The sequence below is a fragment of the Stomoxys calcitrans genome, chromosome 1, assembly GCF_963082655.1.
Source record: "Stomoxys calcitrans chromosome 1, idStoCalc2.1, whole genome shotgun sequence".
Lineage (NCBI taxonomy): Eukaryota > Metazoa > Arthropoda > Insecta > Diptera > Muscidae > Stomoxys > Stomoxys calcitrans.
The window spans coordinates 150,187,639-150,211,539 of NC_081552.1; the positions used below are offsets into that span (position 1 = coordinate 150,187,639).

The following is a 23,901-nucleotide window of genomic DNA, read 5'->3' on the forward strand; positions in this document are numbered from 1 at the left end:
TAACCTAATGCAATCATCCTAACATGGAGCTTTCCCTGATCCAGACCATGACCCTTAAATAAATTCACATTGTTCACTCTTTGTTTCTTTAGCAACAGATAGCTTGCCAAATCGTTCGTCTTGGAAATGCAAGCGTATGACAAAGTCAAAAGTTGTAGCCCTCTCTGTTATTGTGCTTTTGATGCTGCTAACATCGATCGTTTATCATGGAATTGCCTTGGATAGAATGGGTAAGTACGTGAAAGGTCTTAAGGCCCTGCGTAATTATTAAAGATTTGCTTTTTTATCTTTTCTGCAGATAAAATTAGGCAGATAGTTTTACTTAATGTCAAACACGAAGATTTTAAGAATCCGGTTAGTGCAAGTTTTCATTCACAATCGCATGGTTCCAGAATTGACGACAATATGCCATTGAAAAATGGAGGATTGTTGCAAAATTATGTACCAATGGAGTCTAAATATAATGCCAAGTTGGACGTGCTTCACAAAAGGCTACATTTTCGTAGGCATAGGAGAGGCTTAATTGGTGCCAAGAACAAAACATCGCCTGGGTTGAAACCTACTAAGGATGTGCCTTCCATGGAAACTCCATCCGAGATTAATAGTTTAGATCCCATACAGGTAGAACAAGAATCACTCGACCTACAAAGCCTTTATTCCAAAGTTCGGAATAAACGTACGAAGCTTGCTATTAGTAAACTGGAGACAGAATACAAACGCTGTAAAAAGGAAGCGCGCGGTAACAATGATTGCATGGTGGCTTTTATGAAGATGTATAACTTGGCCAAGGAAATAAACGATAAAATGGAGAAGATGAAGGCCATTTTTAATGAAAGTGAGCAACTTATGATAGACAAATCCTCTGATGATAGTCATGAATTGAAAGAACACAAAGAAAAAGAAAAAAAGATCAAACTTTCCAAATCGACAAAGTCTACCGAATCGCCACTGGGCAGTGATGAGTCTAAGGAAAAATCAGACAAATATACCACACAGTCCAGTGTGGGCGTCAGTGTCAACCAGTCAATATATATGTCTACTAGTAAGGAGCCCAATGATATTGAGGGCTTGGCTCTCATAACGAATGTAACACAAACACTTGCCCCAGAAGCCGTCATGGGTGAGTTGACGACACCAAGTGCCTCGCTAATACAAGGTACAACCGTTGAACAAACTCCATGGACGACGGCGACTAAATCGTCAGAAATGGACGTGGAACAAACCAATGATGGTGACAGCATTGAACGAAACACAACGATTAAAAGGACAAAGATAAAACCCATACAAATCAGTTGGATCTTGGATGGTCACGATGGCTTGGCTCCAGAAGAGGATGAGTTTGCGTTATTACCTGAACTGGTGACACTTGCGTCCACAACTGTAACTACGTCAGCATTTACCACTGACGAAGCAGCTGTAAGCCAAAAGGAAGCGGTTGCTGTAAACTCTACACCAACTCAAACAACCACCACTATTGATGCGGGTGGCTTCCAAACCGTTTTAACGACGAAAATTAGCGAAAGCTTTGATCAAACTTCCTTAGAATGGGAGAAATCAATTACCACTGACATGGACACCACTGTTACTGAAAAATTCAATCCTGTGGCAAAGGGAGACGAAATCGAAAAAATTAGTTGGATTGTGGATTCTCAAGACAATGAAGAAAATACAACTATCACTGGCAATCAATTTAACGATAATCCAGTAACAGAGCCAATGAGTTTGGAAATAGACCAGTCTACCACCACCAATCCTTCGTCCGCAGATACACTGAGTTCAGAGCCAGTGACAGATATTGCATCCACTACTTTGGAAGACAAGGTTCGCAAGCTGCAGTTTGATTGGATTTTAGATGGCGAAGAATTGCCCGACGAAACAACCGTTGAGAGCTCGACATACTTGCAAACCTCCAACGAAACAACACAAGTTCCTTTAAATCTTACCACCGTCCAATATCCCACCAAACTGAAACCAATCAAATACAGCTGGATTATTGACAGTGATGCCAACAGTGCTGAGGCCTCAAATGCTACTAAGAATTTTCGCAGCAATGAGACTCTGGCTGGTTCACCTTGCAATCCATTGTTGAATGATTCTTCAGAAGAGCAAATTTGCGGTTTATTAGCCAGAAAAGAGCAAGAGGAATCTGGAGCTCATTATGAGCATCCACTTGATAATCCCAGTAGTCTGGAAAATATGCTGGAAACCTTTGAGCGTAAACCAATGGTGACTACTGAAAGCTATAATACTACAAAAGTAACAACAGCTACAACAACGATCGCTGACAATTCAGATCGGTTGGAGTGGGAGAAGAAATTCCAACAGGCAGCAATTATGAGTAATCACGAAGAGATTTTAGACACGTTTGGAGAAATGGACTATAAAACCGTTGCCAAGTTTGGTCCCAAATTAAACCCAGCAAATCCGAATAATTTCGCAGGTGAGTGAATTTAATACATACTTGTAACATAAGAATTTTAACCGATCCGTTTCAATTTTATCCTCCGAAACTTCACTCAGAGAAATTTGTTAGAAAATTGTTAGCAAAAATGTTTGGTGTAACAATAGCAAACAATAAAAAATAAACTGGCAAACTCTGTATACGGATTGGTCAGCAGAATTGTTTTGGACAGCGAAAAATTTGCTGAATTTTCAGCAGTTTTACAAGGGAAGTTCAAGCCACGCAACGAAACACAAAATGGAGAATAGGAAACCATTAACACTTCAATGTTCGCTTAAAATCGTTACATGTTCCGTCATTCGTTAAAGATCGTGCCAATACACAAAAACAATGCTTCCTTACAGGAGTGCAACTATGTATGCGGACAAGGAAGCACTCGCTATTTTCAGCACTAACATTTGTTGTTACGTTAGAATTATTATATTCTTTCCTTCCACATTTACTAAAAGTAGCGCTGAATTCAGCACAAGAAATTATTGCGCTTCGTGGTAGAGCTTACAGTATGCACACAGAATTGTTAGTTCTGCCACCATCCAGCAGAAATTATTGGCTTTTGAAGAAATCTGCTTGAATAAAATCCTATTTTGTTGGATCGCATTTGTCAAGTTTTTTGAGGATTTTTATAACCTCCAACGTTCCGTTTGTGACACATCGAAATATTGGTATAAGACGGCATGACATTTTGCGTCAATCTAGCCATGCCCGTCTGTCCGCGTGTGGAAAGTACGCTAACTTTCGAAGGAGTAAAGCCAGACGCTTCAAATTTTGCACAAATACTTCTAATAATTGTAGGTGGGTTTGGATTGTAAATGGTCCATATCGGTTCATATATAGATATAGCTCCCTATGAACCGATTATGCTGGTGTGAACATCAGCGGTGGTTATTACCTCCTAATGCTGGCAATATTTGTAAGGAACTTTGCCATTTGAAGAGCATTCTTGTTTGAACCGTTGAGTTCACTCACGACGTTTTGTTATTTCGCTCCGGAAGAATTTTTCTGTGACTCGTAATAGGTCATTATTCTTGGAAAAAAATTTTAAGTCACTCAAGGATAGCTACGATAGTGGAATCCATTAGGCGGTTGATGATTTGCGTCTGTTTCCATTGGAGCGGCAGATCTAGAGCCCGGGGGAAGGCTGAAATGGACTCCAAAACCCAACAGCTGCGATGGTGGTATCAGGCCGTAGCATGTTGTCTGCTACTGAAACCTCGACCTCGACGGCTGCTCCAGGCTCCACTAGCCGATAGACGACCGGTCAGCGGGGGTTTTTGACGTAGACACCTGGTTCGAGTCTTAAGGACATGGCCGAAACTATTTTTTCTTCGCATTCCTATAATTTGCCTAGGACATCGGCCTTCCCCGGCAATCCAACACGCTCTTTAAGAAGTTGGTTTATTGAGAGCGTTGGTGCGAATGATCCGAAGACTCTCACTAATAGGAAGAGAGACTCCCTAAATTGGGCTCGAGAATTTGCTGCACAGCTTACCCCAAAGACTACACGTCTTGATTCGGAAACTGCACCGCAGTCAGCCAAAACGCTGCGGTCACCTGGAGGGCATCCCATGCCTAAAGGAACTAGGGCGAACTTGGGTCCAAGAACCTTTGCCAATGTCGCTAGGAACAGTTTGGTGATGGAAGTAGTCGACAAGGGAGAACAGGACTGCATACCTAGGAATAATTGGAGTAGGATGGTCAATGGACTGTCATCAGTATATACGTCCTTGCGGAATTTCTTGGGTCTCCTCTAGTTTGTGACGATGCAGGCTGGTATCGAGGCCGATACAGAATAATTGATTTCGGGGATTAACGCTCAATTGAAATGTATCGTTGTGAGCTAAGAAAGATTGGTGAGATCTGACCAGGTGCAGCACTAGATTTAGTCGAAAAGGAAGATATTCCTTCTCGTCCAATGACGCTTGCTTGTATACCAAGGATTCCCTAAGAACCTGAATCTATACTTGGAAAACTAAGAGAATGTAATCGCACTCTTTCAACCACCGTATGGAAGATTGGTAGATTGGATGAGGCTGGTGGTGACCGGAGACATGCAGTATTCGTACTAAACTCCAGCTGTCTTGCAGACCTCAAGAAGTCTGAAGGGGTTGTATCCTACGTATTCAACAAGTTGAAACTGAAAGTCTATAGAAGCGGTGGGTTTGGAAAATCAGGAGACGACTCGGCAGTTGTTGCTGAACACTTGCTTGAGGAATTATCGACCACATCGCTAAAGTCTGGCGGATTGCAGGAGACTGAAAATCCCCCCGCCACAATCGAGACAGGAGGGGATGGCATCAAAACGGGACCCGACAAGTCCTGTGTGGGTGGGTCATCCAGTTGGACTGGGCTCAAGGTGTGCGCCAGCGGGGAAGCACGGAACTCCAAAATTTCTTCGACAGCAGCAGCTAGTGAAGCATCTAATGAGGAATCGTCCACACTAAGTGTCAAGTGTCCAGGGGAAGAGTGGTTCCACAGCTTTCTCACCTGCCCCTGGATGCGTACGGAAGCTCATCATGACAAGATCTAACGAATCTTGTGAGGATGAACTCCTGGCGGAGTCAGAAGATAAGGCTAACTGCACGTCTATTGCTTCTAGACCAGATAGGGAAGTGGCAACTGTGCAGGATATAGACATAATGGTGAAGCGGATCACGAAAGCCCTGAATAATTCGCTTGTGTCAGCATGCCCTAGTGCCAAACCAAGGGGCAAACAGGAAGGACTGCAAAAAACTCTTCAACAGAGCAAAAGCCACAAGAGCACCACACGATTGAGACGTCTATAAGACTGAGCTATGAAAATATATGGACAAGCTGAGAAAGGCTCAGAACAAGTCCTGGGAAGAATTCTGCAGCACCGTGGAGGATATATCTGAGGCCTCTAGGCTAAGGACGATTCTGTCTTCGAGACGTAGTACGGTGGGGTATAATCAGAAGTCAGAGAGTGTATGGACAATGTCTAGCGAGGAAACACTACTCGTTGATACACATTTCCCGGGAAATTCCCCAAGGGAAAACGTGGCGCCGGAAGAGGTTGTCACTGATATGCATTCGGCGGAGGTTATTAGGGGAATTGTGTCTGAGCTGAAAATCCTTTGGGCGATAAGAAGTTTGGACTCCTTTAATTCCTAGGCCCTGATGATGTATCAACGGTTGGCTTAGGGAGATATACTTGTTTGTATCAGCATGTCATGTATACTTTTGGGATGGAGAGACACGAAGGTCATTTTCGTTCCGAAAGCAGGAAAACCTTACCACCTATTAGTCTGTAATAGGTGTAATCCTTTATGCTGAAGACTCTTAGGGCAAAGATCCCTGGAAATCTCCTATCGCAGTAGCAGTATGCATATAGTAGAGGCAATTCCCCTGAAACAACTCTTCACGACCTAGTCGGCTACATAGAGGGTTCCCTCGCTGTCAAGGAATATACAATGGTAGCACTTCTTGACATTGAAGGTGCTTTCAATAATGTAAAACCGACGTCAATCATGAAGGAGTTGAAGTTTCTAGGCATCGACTCTACCGTTAGAAATTTTATTAATAACTTACTTACTAATATAATACTACTTACCATTGCGGCAGGTTTGGGACCTGTGAATCTGAAAAGATGGGTCATGGCTTTGGAGTATAGCCATTAACAATAAATTATTGTTTCTGGAAGAAAAAGGCGTGAAAGTGGTCGCGTATGCTGATGGCGTGTAAGTTGTGGTTAGGGAATAGTTTCCCAGCACTATTAGAGATATACTTCAGGAAGCTCTACGTGCAACAGAGAAGTGGGCTACCGAAAGTGGTCTAGGTATAAATCCGTGCAAGATTGAAGTAGTTCCTTTCAGTAGGAGATACAAGTTGCTTACAGTGGCTCATGTCTCCTTGGGAGGAGAGAATGTTTCATTTACAGAAAGCGCAAAATACGTGGGTGTTTTGCTGGACAGGAAATTGAACTTCAAATCTAACATTTTGGAAAGGGCGAGAAAGGCAACTCTTGCCCTATGCATTGCGCTTACGCTTCTATCGTTTAACTGGAAAAGAATTTCACTTATCAGAACGACGCTTAACGGAAAATAGCGGATAATTGAAACCAAATTCATAAATTTCTAGCATTTCACTTATCCGATTTCGACTGTATATGGCACACGATGCCTCCTTTTGAACTTCACGTTATTTTTCCGGAAAACTGTTCTACGAAGAAAGTGGCGCCCAACCCCATACACTCTGCTTGTATGAAGACGAAAGGTTTTCGTCCTATTAGCCTGTTAGGCTTCCGGGGGCTCAGGAAGTCAAGTTGAGAGACCATTTTACATCAGTAATAATTCTTTTTACGGTAAATACATTGAACAGTCAGGGTGACAAAAGTCGTCACCAGAATAGAAAATATCAATTCAAATAAAGACTTCAATGTGTACATATTCTGATGTTAAGGTCTATACTAACTACTAAATTTCCAATGAACATTCCATTAAGGAACAGGGGATACTTCTCTCATATGAATAAGTGCAGTCCGAGTAAAGTTTGAGCTCAATGTTGAGGGACCTTCTTTTTTATGCCGAGTCCGAATGGCGTGCCGCATTGCGACACCACTTGGTAGAAAAGTTTTAACATGGCAGGACATCTCACAAATTTAGCCAACCTTAGTAAGGGGATAATCGCCGCTGAAAATTTCCGTCATAGAGGGACATGCTAACCTCTGCGCCAAGGTGGCCTTCCATGTTAATGCCTATGCTGTCTATTAATTGTTGAGATTATTTACCGTACAAATTCCGTAAGCAATGTACATTTATTAACACTACTGATTAATTCGGTAGACTTCGTTCACAAATATGTAGATAAACCGATCGCTTTCTTAAAAGACAGTGTCGTCATTATTGCAAAAATCTCATTTTAATTTCGTTCGTTTACCAAACTTTAGCTGATAATCAGTTCATGACATTGTGTGAACGCATGGCAAAACGTATGCGTGACAAAAGCTCTTCAGGGCAACAACAACAACAACAACAGCAGCCACAGTCACAGGCTGAATCCGAAACCGACCCGGAAACTTATACCCAATCATCCGTGCAATTTACAAGCCGTGGTCCAGTGGCTGGTTTTCCCATTACTGGTGAGACTATGAAGGCATCCGCTCAGTTCATGTTCAACCCCAGTTTTGGAATGCCCTCTATACCGGTATGTTTCTATGTATCGCCATCTAATGTGCGTATGGTAAACCAGGTGCCCCTGTGGACTCCCTCAATCTATGGATTACAAGGCGGTTTTGGAGGATCAAGCGGTGGAGTAATTGGTGGAGGAGGTGGACAAGGTGGCATATTCTTTGTACCACAAAATTTTGGAACTACCGCTAATTTCTTTGGGCATTCTGCGGGTTCTGCTGGCGGGTAAGTGCATTGTATTTGGTGACTTTTTAATTGCGTTTTTGGTTTCATAGACGTTCTTCTCGCCCTTAGAGCGCAAAGCAATATTCCGAATATATTTTCCAAAAATGCTTCGCCACAAAAGCAGCAGCAGCAACAGTTACAGCAACAACATCAACAGAAACAACTGTTCTGCACATACGTGAATAATCACGGCAATACAGGCAATCAGGGTGGGAGTGGACCAGCAAACACTGTCAGTGCCATGGGTTTTTCCAATGCCAATTTTAAAATGCGCACGGACCATAAATCACTACAATCCGACATCATATATGCTTCCTATGCTGATCTTCCGAACCATCTGGGTCATGAGGACCACTTTAAGTGCACCAACCGTGGTGATGTGGCTTGTTACGGAGGCAACGAATGCATCTCCGAGGAGGCATGGTGCAATGGATCTGTTGACTGTTCCGATGGTAGCGATGAGGGTGCTTGCACATGTCGGCAACGTTTGCCAGAAGATCGCATTTGTGATGGCTATCCAGATTGCCCGATCGGTGAGGATGAGCGGGGATGTTTCGGTTGTGATGAGTTTATGTATTCGTGTTATGAGACTCCAGAGGAGTATGAGATGAATAATCGTTCTAAGGTGTCTATGTGCTACAGTCTTTTGGAGAAATGCGATGGTTTCCAAAATTGCCTAAACGGCAGAGATGAGAGAGACTGTAGCATTGTAGTTAACGACGTGACGCATCATATGGTAAGTACGAGTACCCAATGCAATGAAAGTCTGCTGAACAATGTCAATATCGTCGTTTTTCTTCCCCAAGTCCCATTCCGTATCTTCGTCCGAAGGTTTCTTATATAGGAATCATCGCGGTGAATGGTATCCTGTCTGCAATAATGGAGATAAATGGGCCTTGGAGGCTTGCCAAAATGAAGGTGGGCTAAGTGGTGCTCCTGAGCTCTCTTTCAAGGCTCTATCTCTTCCCGGCCCATTTATAGAGCCTTCACGGATGGGCAGTGCTCATTTCCCACAATCGTGCAACAAACGAAATAGCGCCGATGCCATAGAGGAACACGTGGCCTATGTCAAGTGTAGCCCAGCCCAATGCGGCGTTGTGAAAGTTGAATCAGTTGATCTAGCGACAACAATGCCCAAACGCCTAGCCAAACTGCAGCTCCGGGCAAATAATCAAACTAAACGTGAAACGGAAAACGATAATGCACGCATCGTTGGTGGATCGCATAGCAGACCCCTGGAATGGCCTTTTGTCGTGGCACTGTACAGAAATGGAAACTTTCATTGCGGCGGAACCATCTACTCAGAGCTTTGGGTTGGTACAATGCAATCCCGGCCTTACTTGCCCGACTAACATCCCTTCAATATTTACAGATCATTAGTGCTGCCCATTGTGTCATCAATTTCCAAAACTACTATTATGAGGTTCGAGCTGGTCTTCTTAGGCGCACCAGTTTTTCCATGGCAACGCAAATCCAGCCGGTATCCCATATAATTGTGCACCAGGCCTACGAACGTCGCAGCATGAGAAATGATTTATCACTGTTGCGCATGTCTCAACCGCTGCAGTATAACCGTTGGGTGAAGCCAATATGTTTGCCAGATGTCCATAGGACAACGGCTGGAGAGGATTGGATATGGGGTCCAAGGGAGAATGCCCTGTGCACAGTTGTTGGCTGGGGCGCCGTGCGAGAAAAGGGACCCGGAAGTGAGTAGATTGGTGTTTAATAGAAAAGCTGTTCTATGACATTTTCTCTTGCAGGCGATTCTCTACGCCAAGTCACCATACCAATACGTAAAGGTTGCACCGACAAGGAGGATCAGGAAGCCGAAGATATATGCGCTGGCGATGAGGAGGGTGGTCGCGATGCCTGTCAAGGCGACTCTGGCGGACCACTGTTTTGTCAGAGTGTATCGTCGCCCCAGGAATGGTATTTGGCAGGTGTGGTAAGTCATGGTAATGGCTGTGCACGACCAAAAGAGTTTGGAGTCTATACCAGAGTTGCACTTTTCCTGGATTGGATTGAAATGGCGATGCGGCCAGAGTTTTTGCCGCAGGTGCATCCCCAGAAGGTCTGTCCAGGGTATGTGTGCGTTTGGGGTGGTAAACGATGCATATCTCAGAGAAAACGCTGTGACCGCATTGTAGACTGCCTGGGAGGAGAGGATGAAGTGGGTTGCTTCTATAACTTCATACCGCAAGCCGGATCAGCAAGGGAGAGTACAACTGAGAGTGATTACCATCCTGAATCCTTGGAATCGGCAGAGCTAAATAATGTTAGGGCGCCTGAGGACGAGTCAGAAATAATCATGGGGGTGTCAACAACCGAAAGTTTAGGTGGTATAACTAGTCTTGCAAGCGATGATACTACTGAGAAGATAATAGCCAACACCGAAGCAAGTGAACTTGAAATAAGGACAGATGATACAACCACGACTGTCGATGTAACAACCGGTCCATTTTTAGACAACACCGAAGCAAGTACCATTGTGCCAGCTTCAACAACCATTGATGTAAATAGTGATTCCACCGAATCAACGACTATTATTCCAACATCAGTGGATGATTTTGAAAAGTTTCAAAGTTTAGCTATGGAATTATTAGAAACTATGAGCACAACTGATGTTGTAGTTGGAAATAGCACCACAGAATCTGCTTCAACGCTAAAAACTGAAGATACTTCAACCGATGTGGCAGCATTTACAGAAGAAGGAACAACAGTGGGCATTCAATTCGATATTAGTTCCAGCAGCCCCAAGCAGATGTTGAGTGCGTCTTTAACCACAACTGAGATACCTTTGAGAGTGTCCGTTTTCACAGAAGCTCCAGCAACTGCGGCGAAAACAACGCTTACAACAGATTTTCCGTTTGCAATTGACTCATCGACACCAAACTCCACGGTGCTGCCTCAAAAGATCGCTCACAAATTTATTTGCTTGAGGTAAGTTCACCGGTCTGATGTCTGACTTAAATTTGCCAAATATTTTGAATGTTTCATCTATGAAAGTTGTATCCATCACCTGATGCATATGAAACAGTGTAAGACAAAGCGATTACAGGATAGAAAAAATACGTTGCATCAATGGTGTCATTACCATGAGTAGGCGTTGTTGAAAATATTGTCAACATCAACCCTAAAATTTGTATGTACACCAACCTTAAAGCTGTTACTGTGTTTGCTTTCGCGAAATTATTTCTTAGGTAATAGATATTGTATTGGTTGTTGTTGTAGCAGTTTATTGTGTTCTATCTTTTGTCTGCTTGATTCTGTTGAGTGTCAAGACCCAGGAACTCTGAACTCAGTTAAAAAGGTGACGTGTATCGTGCGGTCCCTGGTTACAATCGGGACATACATCTTGCACGTCGGCATCAATTCTTGCTCTGTAGTAACTGAGCCAGAACTACTCTGGTTTGCCGGGGGAGGTCAATTTCTTCAGGTGGAACGGGAGGTCGCTCTCCAAGGACTACATTCACCCGGTAGCCATTTACCACATCTGCTACCGTGTCTGCATGAATGTTGTCTAAACCCGCTTAATATGCCGCTTGAACTAGATGTTCTCTCTTGCAGCGCTGAACCTCACGCTCTAGATCATGAAGATCTAACTTAAGGCTTCTGGGCGGTGGATATCTACCCGCAAGATGGTGATTTGGATGGTCTCTGCGATATCAGCCCAAAAGGTATTGCTTAGACAGCATGTAGTTATGTCTTCGCACTGTTAGGATCTTTGTCTCCTGATGGAGGTGGTCCACATGGTCAAAAAGGTTTCTTTGTCTGCACCCCAAGTGCTGCCAGCGAGTGACTTGAGTACCTTGTTGCTACTTTTGACTTTATAGCAAATTGCTGTGGCATGTGGGGAGAATTGTAAGAGCTGTCAAAAGCGACGCCAAGTATTTTGGGACACTTGATGGTCGGAATCATTTCTCCATCGACCATCACAGTCAGCTCAGTATTCACCTCACGCGTATTTGTAGTGAACAATGTGGCTGAAAATTTGGTGGCAGATATTTTAAAATTTCTTGCAGCGAAATAACCTATCGCAGATGTCAATAATGGGTGGGGGTCCTGTTGAAGCCACGGCAAATGTGTGCGGTGATGGCATGCAAAGCTGTTGTTGTGCTATGCAGTCTCGAATACGGCGAATGCCTGTCCTCTTTGCCCTGTCACTCTCGGGATGCACAATAAATTGACGGTTAAACAACCTGGCGCATCTCTTCGGATCTGTCACGCTTATTCCGCCAAAAATGACTGAGGTCCTATCATCCCGTCTACCGGGGTTCGAGAGTGACTTAACGGTAGACCACAGCTTGCCTACACCGGTGCCTAACTTACATTGCTCCAAGTGTTCCAGCCACAAATTCCGCTTATGTTCGTTGACTACACTGTTTATTTCCAGATTCAGCTCGCTGATTCTGCGGTTAGTGGGGTCCGTACAACGAATCCCATCACCCGAGTACCACTGCCTGCGCCAGGCAAGTGGGTCGCACTTGGGGTATTCGACCGGCTGGTATAAAGCGAGCGGCTGCTGCGCTAATGATGTCTCGGAATTTCCTCTCGGCCACTAGCACATCCGAGGTGGATGGCAGTTCACTGAAGCGGCGATTTGTATATTCTCTGAAGCCAGGCCAATTGGCCTTCTCTGATTATAAAGTCGGGTGGTCGGTCGATGGTGAGAATTATAAGGAGGTGGTCTGACCCCAAAGAGATGACGGCTTGCCAGGATACGTCACTCAGGAGATCAGGGGATGCAGTGGAGATGTCTGGCGAGCTGCTGCACCTGTTCTTAATTCTAGTGGGGACATCCTCATTCACCGTGGTCGTTACCTAGGAGAGAATGCCATGAAGTGTGATGCGCATTAAAGTCCCCTAGAACCAGACGATTATGGCCAGGTAGTAACCTACTTATGTCGGGGTTGTAAGCTTGGCCATTAATTAATCGGGACACAGCTACTAAGCGGCGGTATGTACACATTGTATAGCTCTATCTCGGCAGTACCGGACCTGATTGCTATCCCCATGCACTCCATGTAGGGGTCAATAGCGCCAGGCGCAGGCGAGATGGGTTTAAATTGCATGGAATGATGTATCACGAAGGCCAATCCCCCACCTCCATTCCTTGAGCGATCCTTGCGTAGCACATTGTATCCATGACAACTGTGCAAGCTGCAGGTGTTTGTCAGCTTTGTCTCCTGGATTGCTGCGACCAATATATCTTTCCGACTCATGAAATCCACAATCTCATCGATCTTGTCACTGAGTCCGTTACAGTTTAGTTGCAACAAGTAAAAGCGTGCAAAGTTCGGCCGGGCCGAATCTTATATACCCTCCAACATAAATCGCATTTGTCGAGTTCTTTTCCCAGCATCTCTTCTTAGGCAAAACATGACTTAAGAAAAGATTTGCTCTGCTATTAGAGCGATATCAAGATATGGTCCGGATAAGACCACAATTATATTATATGCTGGAGACCTGTGTAAAATGTCAGCCAATTCGAATAAGAATTGCGCCCTTTGGGGGCTCAAGAAGTAAACGAGAGAGATCGATTTATATGGGAGCTGTATCAGGCTATAGACCGATTCAGACCATAATGAACACGTATGTTGATGGTCATGAGAGGATTCGTCGTAAAAAAATTCAGGCAAATCGGATAATAATTGCTACCTCTACAGGCTCAAGAAGTCAAATCCCCAGATCTGTTTACTTACAGCTATATCAGGTTATGAACCGATTTAAACCATACTTGACACAGCTGGATATCATACCAAAATACTTCGTGCAAAAATTCATTAAAATCGGAAAAGTATTGCGCCCTCTAAAGGCTCAAGAAGTCAAAACCCAAGATCGGTTAATATGACAGCTATATCAGGTTATATCATATCATAACAAAACACGTCGTGCAAAATTTCATTCCAATCGGATGAGCGTGCTTTCGACAGACAGACGAACGGACATGGCTAGATCGACATAAAATGTTACGACGATCAAGAATACTTTATGGGGTCTCAGACGAATATTTCGAGTAGTTACAAACAGAATGACAAAATTAGTATACCCCCATCCTACGGTCGAGGGTATAAAAATGATACATTTCCCGGCACTGACCTGGCAATATTTGGGCTCGGATGCTGTCATTGCGTATATTACCGTACGGCAATAGTCACATAGTCCGACGACGAGGTAGCAGAAGACGACGACGACGACGCTTGTGTTTTTTTTTTCACAAATATGTCGATAATGGTTTCAAGCGTTGCCATTAAAATTAGTTTTTGCCATTTCCCTCACTTTAAACAGCGTTTCGCCAACGTTTTTTTTTATATGGAGTTTGACAGGATTCCGCCACAATTTTAATAAAAGTAATATGTTATCCTAGTCTTCCAAAAAAAGTAATGAAAAAAGTAAAAACATGTGTTTTTATCTGTGAATAACGAACATGGTACCAGCCATTAAATTTAAATGACTCATAATACATTGTATGTACATTAGACCGTCCCATCCCATAAGGTAGAATTCTTTTGCAAATAGAGAAACGCATACCTTCGTCAATAAGCGAAATACGAAATATTATGACAATCGGTTAACGATAACACGTGCCGCAACTACGTCCAAAATTGGAAAAAGTGCATTTTTTTGGGATCTATTGGATGATATTAGGTCTTAGAATTTAATATGAGCACAAAGTAAACATTTTTATGGCAGTTGTTGTTAATTAAACACAAGTTTCACCTAAAATCACTTCTTTGGCAGTTAATATTGTGCCGATCGGCTCAGAATTATTTCTTAGTTCGATCTAACCATGTCTGTGTGGGGGCTAATCCACCTGTCTGTTTCACTTTGTTTTGTAACCAAGATACAGGTCGCATTTGTATCCAATCATCACGAAATAATTTTGGTGAAAATCGGTTTAGATTTAGATATAGCATCCAAATATATATCGCCCGATTTTTACTTTAATGATCGATGTTGCCTCAATTTTTAACGGATTTCCACCAACTTTGGTATGGAATGGTTTTTACCCATCTAAAAACCTCTGTATAATTTCATCCAAATCGGCTCAGATTTAGATTGCCCGATTTACACTCATAGGTCTGTAGTAGCTACAACTTTCGATCTTCACGAACGTTGGTATAGATTGTTTTATTAAATATCTTTACACTTCTGCTTGACTTGAACGAAATCGGTTTGATTTAAATATAGCTCCTATATATACATACGTATCGCCCGATTCACACTTATAGGTCGTAACTACAATACAATATTCGACCGATATTTCGTTCAACAATGTAAATTTTTTTTAGACCCTACACCATAGGTTTGTAGGCATACAAATTTCGTCACTGCCTTTGTAACACCTGCGTTTCGCAGTATGAGAAAAGTGCAAATACCGAATGGTGAGTTTCAGTTTCACACTGGCTTCTAATAAGCTAGTGTGAAAGAAATGCAGAGCGTCTGCTGGCTGATGGTTGAACTGAGGCCAGTTTCATCGTCCGATCGTTCTCAATGAGAATGTTTCTTGGTCCGCTGCTGTAACTGAACTCCCCTCACCCTTTGTTTGGATGCACGCTTTTACTTGTTAGTATTTATCATTAATGTTACACTATTGCACTAAGTTATAAAGACTGATGAAGACAGAAAATTTTTACAAAGGCAGACGGAGCGTGGTAGACCTGGACGGACATGAAATTGAACCAACATGAACATAATGTCCAGCTATGACGCATGAAGGAGGAACAACGCCTTACTAAATATGCTCCATACATAACGTCTTCGACATCATCATGTGAACCACCGCTAGACACTCTATTCTCTGAATCTGAGATCATGGATAATGTAGGTGCCAGATTAGTAGGAAAATGCTGTTTTTATTATTGAGCAACATTCGAGGCGTTTGGGCATAACGTTGATGATTTTTCGATAAGCAATTGAAACTACCAGGTGCCATGTATGGTTGGATGGATTTCATGGTTTACTTACAGAGGCAGCTTATATTACACTGTGCGCAGAATCACCGGTGCGTAAAAAAACGGGAGTCCACAGAATCGACCACACATTTTCAAAAACCCCTGTTCATCATAAAAACACCATTGGTGCATGAATTTCCTTTTGAAATTTGGGGATTAGATTAGAAGAACTTTGTGAACTACTGTTATTATTTTTTCTTCTTTTTTTAGAATTCCTCAAATAATTGACATGTCTCATAGATGCGATCGTTTTGTAGATTGTGAGGATGGCTCAGACGAGGAAGGTTGTAGCTGCCGTGATTATTTAAAGGTATGTAGTATGAGTATATGTATTTGGAATATGTTACTGTTAGTGTCACTTCATATTTTGAAACTTCAACGAAACATATTTGGCGTGGATTTCAAATAAGGTTCACCATACTATAAGCAAGGATATCAAGACATTGTCAAAATTTGGGATGGGCAAATTAAATTTTGTTATATCGTTGTTTTTCAAGTTAGCTCAATTAGATCCTTATTTTTTTCCCTTAAAACAAGATGATCAAAACATTTTAAAGGATAGGTATTAATATTCGTGCTGCGCAGCTGCCGGTCTTAATTGCTAGGAATTCTCAAGACTCCGTCCGTCCATGAGTTTGCTCGCTAAACTTCCTTTTTCGATGACATGATGAATAATACAGAATCCCTGATAATAATTTTAAGTACGGTATTGGGAGGTCCACTTTTCGTTAAATCCCGCATAAAGATACTTAAAACTCGATATTCTGATCAGATTTCCAAGAGCTCACGGTAGTGGTAATTTTATGCGATATTAATGAAATTTTAAGGCACTCCATTATCCGAATAATATACACATAGCTCAGAGGTTAGCATGTCCGCTTATGACGCTGAACCCCCGAGGTTCAAATCCTGGCGAGAACACCACACACAATTTTCAGCGCTGGTTTACCCCTCCTAATGCTGGCGACATTTGTAAGGTACAATGCCATATAAAAACTTCTCTCTGAACTTGAATCGGACAGCACTTATTAATATAGGAGAATTTTGCCCCTATTACTTAATGGAATGTTCATGGGCAAATTTGCATTTGAATGCCCGTAATACAAACCCATTTCCTGATATATTGTAGCTTCAGGAGCTTACAGAGTTCCTATTAATAGCTTGATTTCAAGAAAATTCAGATTTGTGAGTTATGGTAACTCCTTCATGTGCATTTCGTTATGTTTACTTCTAAATTTCCCATGAACATTCCATTAGGGAAAAAGAGATAATTCTCTCACATCAATGAGTGCAATCCGATTTAGTTTTAAGCTCAATGAGAAGGGGCCTCCTTTGTTATGCAGAGTCCGAACGGCGTGCCGCATAGCGACACCGCTTGGTAGAAATTTCTCCGCTGAAAATTTCTCTGTTGTTCACGCAGGTGGTGTTCCGCGTCATAAGCGGACATACCAACGACTGCCCCCAATGGCCTCCATTTCTTTTATGTTTAGTATACCAATTGAAATGTGGTCATCTGTATATCATGCGAGAATATAAATTATGACCAACAAAAACTTTACTATTTGTTTTATATTGTAATTACTAGCCGAACCGGGCCCGCTCCACTGCCCCTTTTTTAACTCTCTTATATCTTTTAAGGGTAGTGCCATTGCCATTGTAGCCTATGACGCTGAACGCGTTCGAATCCCGGTGAAAACATCGGACAAAGCGGTGTTTATCCCCTCTTAATGTTGGCGACATTTGCGAGGTACAATGCCATGCATGGTCATATAAAAAATTTTCCCCAAAGAGGTGTCGCACTGCGAGACGCCATTCGGATTCCGCTATAAAAAAGGTCCCTTTTCATTGAGTTTAAACTTGAATCGGAAAGCACTTATTGATGTGTGAGAATTTGCTCATTCTTGGTTCCTGGTGGTAATGTTCTTCCTTAGGGTAATGTTCTCATTAGGGGACGGATGGCACCTCAGTCATTTCGACTCAAATATGGATATCAAATTCGTGCTGCATTTCCATATCCCTTTAATTTGAGCCCCATATTACCATGGCCGGTAAATATGAACCGTTTGGAGGGCGTTTTTGGGCTGGGGGGGCCACCGGCACTTTGAACTGAAAATATATATCAAATTCGTTCTTTATTCCCAACGAAAATGAAGTTCAGTTTAGGAGGTGCTTTAAAACGGCTGAACCGATTACCTTGAAATTTTCACAGGATATATAATTTTTGAAATCGGGAGGGGGCGAACCCTCCCCCTTATGACAAAAACACAAACCAAAATCAAAAGTGGACCGATCAATATAGGTATCAAATGAAAGGTATTGGAGAGAAGAAAACGAACATGGTATTAAAATTTGAGTCTAAGTACCCATCGGACCGCCCCAACACCAAAACTGCCCCAAACTGACATGTTGGACGCTAATTTCAATATGGGGCTCAAATGAAAGGTATTCGGGAGAAGATTTCGAATCTGGCATATCAAATCATATCGAAGTATAGGGGGTCACGCCACCCCTCAAAAACGCCATTAGACCCATTATGACTTTATGATACTTGGCTGAACCGATTTTCTTAAAATTTTCATAGATTGTGTACGTTTGTCTAGAAGGAAACATAGGCTATATAATTTTTAGATATCTGGTGGAGGCGGATCCTCCCCCTTACCACAAAAACGCCACCCATATCCGATCTTCAAAACTTGGGTCCAAGTACCCAGCGGGTCCAAGTTCCCACCAAAACTCCTCTAAACATATATATTCGAAGTTCATGTCAATATGGGATTCAAATGAAAAGTATTAGGCAGTAAATTACAAATATGGCATAAAACATTAGTAATTGGAGGTCGCCCACCCCCAAATACCCTCAAATGAGCATATTAACCGACCATAGCTATATGGGATTCAAATGGAAGGTATTAGGCAGCAGATTACGAATATGATATTAAAATGTGCGTTCAAGTCTAGGTGACGCTAAATATAGTCCTAAATATAGTCAAATGTGTTATTTGACCCATTATGACAATATGGGACTCAAATGAAAGTTATTTGAGAGTAGAAAACGAATTTGAAATCAAATTTTGGAGCCAAGTGTTTTGGGGTACGCCGCAAAGCACCCCCTACACTGAACTTCATTTCCGTTGGGAATAAAGAACGAATTTTATATCTATTTTCCGTAAAAAGTGCCGGTGGCCGCCCCGGCCCCAAATTCTCACACATCAATGAGAGCTTTCCGATTCAAGTTTAAACTCAATGATAAGGGACTTTTTTTTTATAGCCGACTCTGAACAGCGTCCCGCAGTGCGACACCTCTTTGGGGAAAATTTTTTAAATGACCATGCATGGCATTGTACTTCGCAAATGTCGCCAACATTAAGAGCGGATAAACACTTCTTTCTTCGATGTTTTCGGCAGGATTCGAACGCGTTCAGTGTCATAGGCTACAATGGCACGAATTCGATATCCGCATTCAGGGCGAAGTGTCCACATCCTAAAAAGATATAAGAGAGTTAAAGAAGGCGCAGCGGAGCGGGCCCGGTTCGTCTAGTTTTATATATAAGAAGATTAAAGTCCTCGCCAAGTAACTAGGTAACTAAGTAACAAGGTCAAGGCAAAAGTAACATAAAGCACACAATCAAAAACTAAATCTAATCTAAATGAAATACCACAGATACTAGGTCTCAAATTATAACGTTAATAAATCATTACTCTGCTTTCAAATACGTTTTATTTGACTCCCTTATTGTCGCAGTCGGTGTATATGTCCTGTTGAAAGCGTTTTTGATGTTGGGTGGCAACCCAGTTACTTGCCCCTATTATTTATGTAAAATCAATTTAGCATTAGCTACAATGACTAACGGCTTTGGTCCCTATTAAATGAACAATATTCGTACGCTTTTGGGTTGGGGCGGCCCCTCAGACACCTAAAGTATATATATTCTTTATAGTTTTGGCATTTTAAGTCGATTTTGCCATGTCCGTCCGTCTGTCGAAAAAACGCTTACTTTCAGCGGAGCAAAACTAGAAGTTTAACATTTTGCACAAATTCTTCTTATTAGTGTACGTCGGTTGGGATGGTAAATGGACATGTAAAATTTTGCACATATTGTTTTGGTATGACTTCCAACAACTGTGTCAAGTATGGTCTAAATCATTCTATATCCTGATATAGCTGCTATATAGACCGATCTCCTTAGTTGACTTCCTGAGTCCTAGGCGGCGTAATTTTTATCCAATTTGGTTACGATTTTGCACCTATCGTTTGGGTTTGACTTTCAACGAAAAGTTCAATTAAAAAATTAATTGAAATTTTTTAAAAATTTCAATTTCGTGATTGGATCAGTTTTAATTTAAAAAAAAATTGGATCAATTAATTTCGTGATTGAACACGTTTTTTTTATTCTTTCTGTGTACACATAATGCCTTAGGATTTGTGGCTAGAAAAATTGCTGCGACCATTGCTTTGAGACTAAAGGGAGCTTTTTCTTTGGCCATGCGGCGGCTACAGAAACTGTCTCATACTTGATACTATTCCCGATGTCGCCTAAGCCATTATATGATAAAAAATATTTTACCACTATTCCAGATAGAACCAATTGGAACCACAATATTCCTGGTAATTGAAGGTACATAGACACCTATATGAATAGTTCCAAACTAGACGACCAGGTGGACTTTAGGGTATTCTCTGAAGAACTAGTACCCTTCATGTGTCCGTCGTAACAGTTCGCTGTCTGATCGGAAAAATTGTTGATAGACTGATGGTGTAAAGTTACGACTTTTGTAGAAGCTTTAAGAACGTGTGTGTCCTATACTGGCAAACTGTTAACATTCAGTTGGGCTTCTTAAAGCATTCTGGATGGTTTAACGGCTTAGTGTCATAAGCCTATAATATCCGCATTTATTGCCCGATTAAATTAAAATTTTAAACAGTGAGTTCCACTGGACCCTCTGAAGTTCGTACCGAATATAGTCCTTACAGGATTTTATTTTGATACAACTGCCATATAGACAGATTTCCCGATTTGGGTCTTGGACCCATAAACGGCCTATTTATAACATTTTTTCGCAGATCTATTGCGAAAGGGGTTCCCATCGGTCGGTATTTGGATGTAATATCAGTACACGCAGAGAAAAAAATATGGTTGATATAACCATATTTGGGCAGCATAATATATATATATATATATTGTAAGTATATTGTCACTTATTATATGATAATAATATGAAATATTCTACAATATATTTGGCCAAACTGCAGTGCTAATTAATTGAATAATATTGTCAAATTTAACAATAGTGTTTAAATTTATTTACAATATGTATTGTCACTTTTTGTACATTCTATGTTAAAATTTTACCATATTACTGTTGAAATTTAAACATGGCGTAGTTTGTCAGTTACCATTTGTTCGTTATTTTGCTTGCTTTGCTGCTCCTCCTAGTACTCTATTTCAACAATTTTATCTATCGGTGGTTGAGGAGATTTGAACTCATGATCTCATGTTTGGTAGTCTTACACGAAACATCTATCGACCTATCGACATCATTTTCTTAATGACGAAATAACGCAATAAGCATTACTGCACCCCAAAAAGTTTGTCGATTAAACTAAATTAAAAAAGTGTAGAAAACACATTAAAATTTTTTTTGTATAAGAAATACATTTTAGCCGGCAGCGATATTCGAAACTGAGTTTGCAAAAACGTAAGTAAAACTGAGATGTTTAACCACAAAACTAAAAATTGTATTATCAATAGCATAGACATTTTTTTGTTTAAATAATATTTTAAATCTTTACCATATTTTTAAACAACAACAAAAAAAAAATGAAATATGACAAACGAAAACTGCATTATTTTGTTGAATTTTGACCATATTCTGAAATTTCGTTGCTTGTTGTTGTTTTATATGGTCAAAAATTGATTTATATGACACAAATTGCAATATCTATTGTTACCCCAATCATGGCATTGTCGCGACAACAATAATATGCTAAAAACTGGCCATACAAAATCATATCTTTTCTCTGCGTGTAGGCTTTAGACGCTAAGCGCCTTATTGCGAATTCCTGGTATGCGTCAAGGTGGACTGCAACTGGGTTTTAGATTGGTTTTCACACTTTTGTGAGGTCACATTTTTTGTCTTCAACACAGTTTTGGATCTTAAAGCGGTTTGACTGTTTCATTTGTTCTTAAACACTTAGTTAAACATCCATGAACACCCATGTTTTCTAAGACTTTTTTCTATTTTTAATAGGGCCAACTGAGTGTTTTGATCTGTGACGGAAAGCCAGATTGTGAGGATTTGACCGATGAAGATGACTGTGGTAGGCTCATACCTTATATAAGATTTAAATGTTTGTATGACAATAACTTCTTTCGTTGCAGACCAATGTAAACCAGAAGAATTCCTGTGCCCTCTTAGCAAAGAGTGCATACCTTTGGCCAAACGTTGTGATGATACCGTCCACTGCAAATTCAAGGAAGATGAAAAGGATTGCTGTAAGTTTGGTATAAAGGGTGAACTTCAGATCATTTAATTTGTGCCCACTCTTCCCGTAGTTGCTCTGTCAAATGGGAAAGTCATTCATTTGGATGCACATCGCCAACCCATACTTAATAGTGCTGGAATTTTTTCGCGCAACACCAATGGTGTCTGGCGTATTGTTTGCAGCTATGAAACATCATTTGCTGAACATAATGCCAAAACAGCCGGGGAGGTTTGTTCATTGTTGGGGTTTAGAGGCTATAGGTTTTATAACACGACAAAGCCCGTCACATACGACCGAGTCGTTCCGATCAGTCCAGAAATGAAAATGTCGCCTAAAATCAATGATGAAATTCAATTAACGCTGAGCGATGGCAATCATGGGTCAAGGGTTAAAAACATTTTCTCCTCATCGACAAAGCGGAGGGAAATGCGAATCGAACAGAGCAACGATGCCTGCTTGGGTCTATACGTGGAGTGTGTTGCCAAGTCTAATAAAACCGAGCCCATGAGGACTTTAAGTGCCGGATTAAGCAAGCCTGCCTTGAACGGTATAGCAGCGCAAAGCTTAAAACCTTCCATTGGAACACACCACAGACCAAATGTATTTGTGCCGCCAGAAGTGCCAACTGTAGTGGTAAATAAGAAGGATGAAATCATGGATAGATTGGATAAATTGATAGATTCGAAGAAGAACTTAAGTATGCTAATTGACCAGCAACTGCATGAAGCCATCGAGGAGCTGCATTGGCCTTGGCTTGTTGATATATATGCCAATGGAAGACTCTGGTGCTTGGGTGTGTTAATGGACAAACACTGGGTAATGGTACACGAGTCCTGTAATTTTGCCATAAGGTATGTTTGATTACAGTTGTAGGGCTCCGTATGAGCATCTTAAGCGATTTTTCTCTTTCAGATTGAATTTAGATTATGTGTCAGCTTTATTCGGAGGTGGCAAATCTAAAGTCAACGCACACAAAAGTAATCACGAGGAGATCAGACGTATTGACTGCATGGAAGTCGTACCGAATAGTGATGTAATAATGCTGCATTTGGCAAGGCCCGTTAGGTTCTCACACTTCATATTGCCGACATTTGTACCAGAAGGGTAAGTATTGAACACCGGCACGGAATAGCTGTGAGCACCACACAGGCTGGAACATTGAGCTCCGATTTGTGTGGTGTTCATTGCTGTCACGAGAAGCTTTGCTGCGCGCTACCGGGTGCTTCCACATATTGCGTATAATGGAATGCTCCGTACGGAGTAGCTGCAACAGCAGTCACAGACAATCAGCGGTGTCGAGCGGAGAGTCTCACTAAGAGGCCGGGAGGCACCGGCTCCGGGTTATCGGTGCCGTTAAATAGCTTGCTCACCTTGACGAGGATCGCCACCTCCACATAAAAATGTGGCTACAACGACAACAACAACCATTTAATTGAATATGTCGTTTAATTGAAATACAAATTATGTTGAAGATATCACATATTAATGATATCAACTCCGCTTAATAGAAAATATCGGATTGAAACAAATTTTCCGTATTTTGCTGTTTTCAATAAAGCGGATTCGATTGTACAGTATAAGTAAAATGTAATCACATTTAAAACAAACAAATTCCATGCTAAATCCGAATTT

The 23,901-nt window shown here is 41.6% G+C and overlaps 1 protein-coding gene across 1 annotated transcript in view; it reads left to right on the forward strand.

Annotated features, from left to right (window-relative positions):
• Positions 1 to 427: 427 nt before the first annotated feature.
• Positions 428 to 23,901, forward strand: part of LOC106092275 (serine protease nudel) — a 54,304-nt gene continuing 30,830 nt past the window's right edge. Inside the window, exons 1-11 of the mRNA XM_059360744.1 lie at positions 428 to 2,440; positions 7,365 to 7,830; positions 7,900 to 8,566; positions 8,637 to 9,143; positions 9,203 to 9,536; positions 9,591 to 10,770; positions 15,996 to 16,095; positions 22,035 to 22,104; positions 22,166 to 22,279; positions 22,340 to 23,120; positions 23,182 to 23,373. Coding sequence (XP_059216727.1) covers positions 448 to 2,440; positions 7,365 to 7,830; positions 7,900 to 8,566; positions 8,637 to 9,143; positions 9,203 to 9,536; positions 9,591 to 10,770; positions 15,996 to 16,095; positions 22,035 to 22,104; positions 22,166 to 22,279; positions 22,340 to 23,120; positions 23,182 to 23,373 — 6,404 coding nt within the window. The 5' untranslated portion in view covers positions 428 to 447. The remainder of the gene's footprint in view (positions 2,441 to 7,364; positions 7,831 to 7,899; positions 8,567 to 8,636; positions 9,144 to 9,202; positions 9,537 to 9,590; positions 10,771 to 15,995; positions 16,096 to 22,034; positions 22,105 to 22,165; positions 22,280 to 22,339; positions 23,121 to 23,181; positions 23,374 to 23,901) is intronic.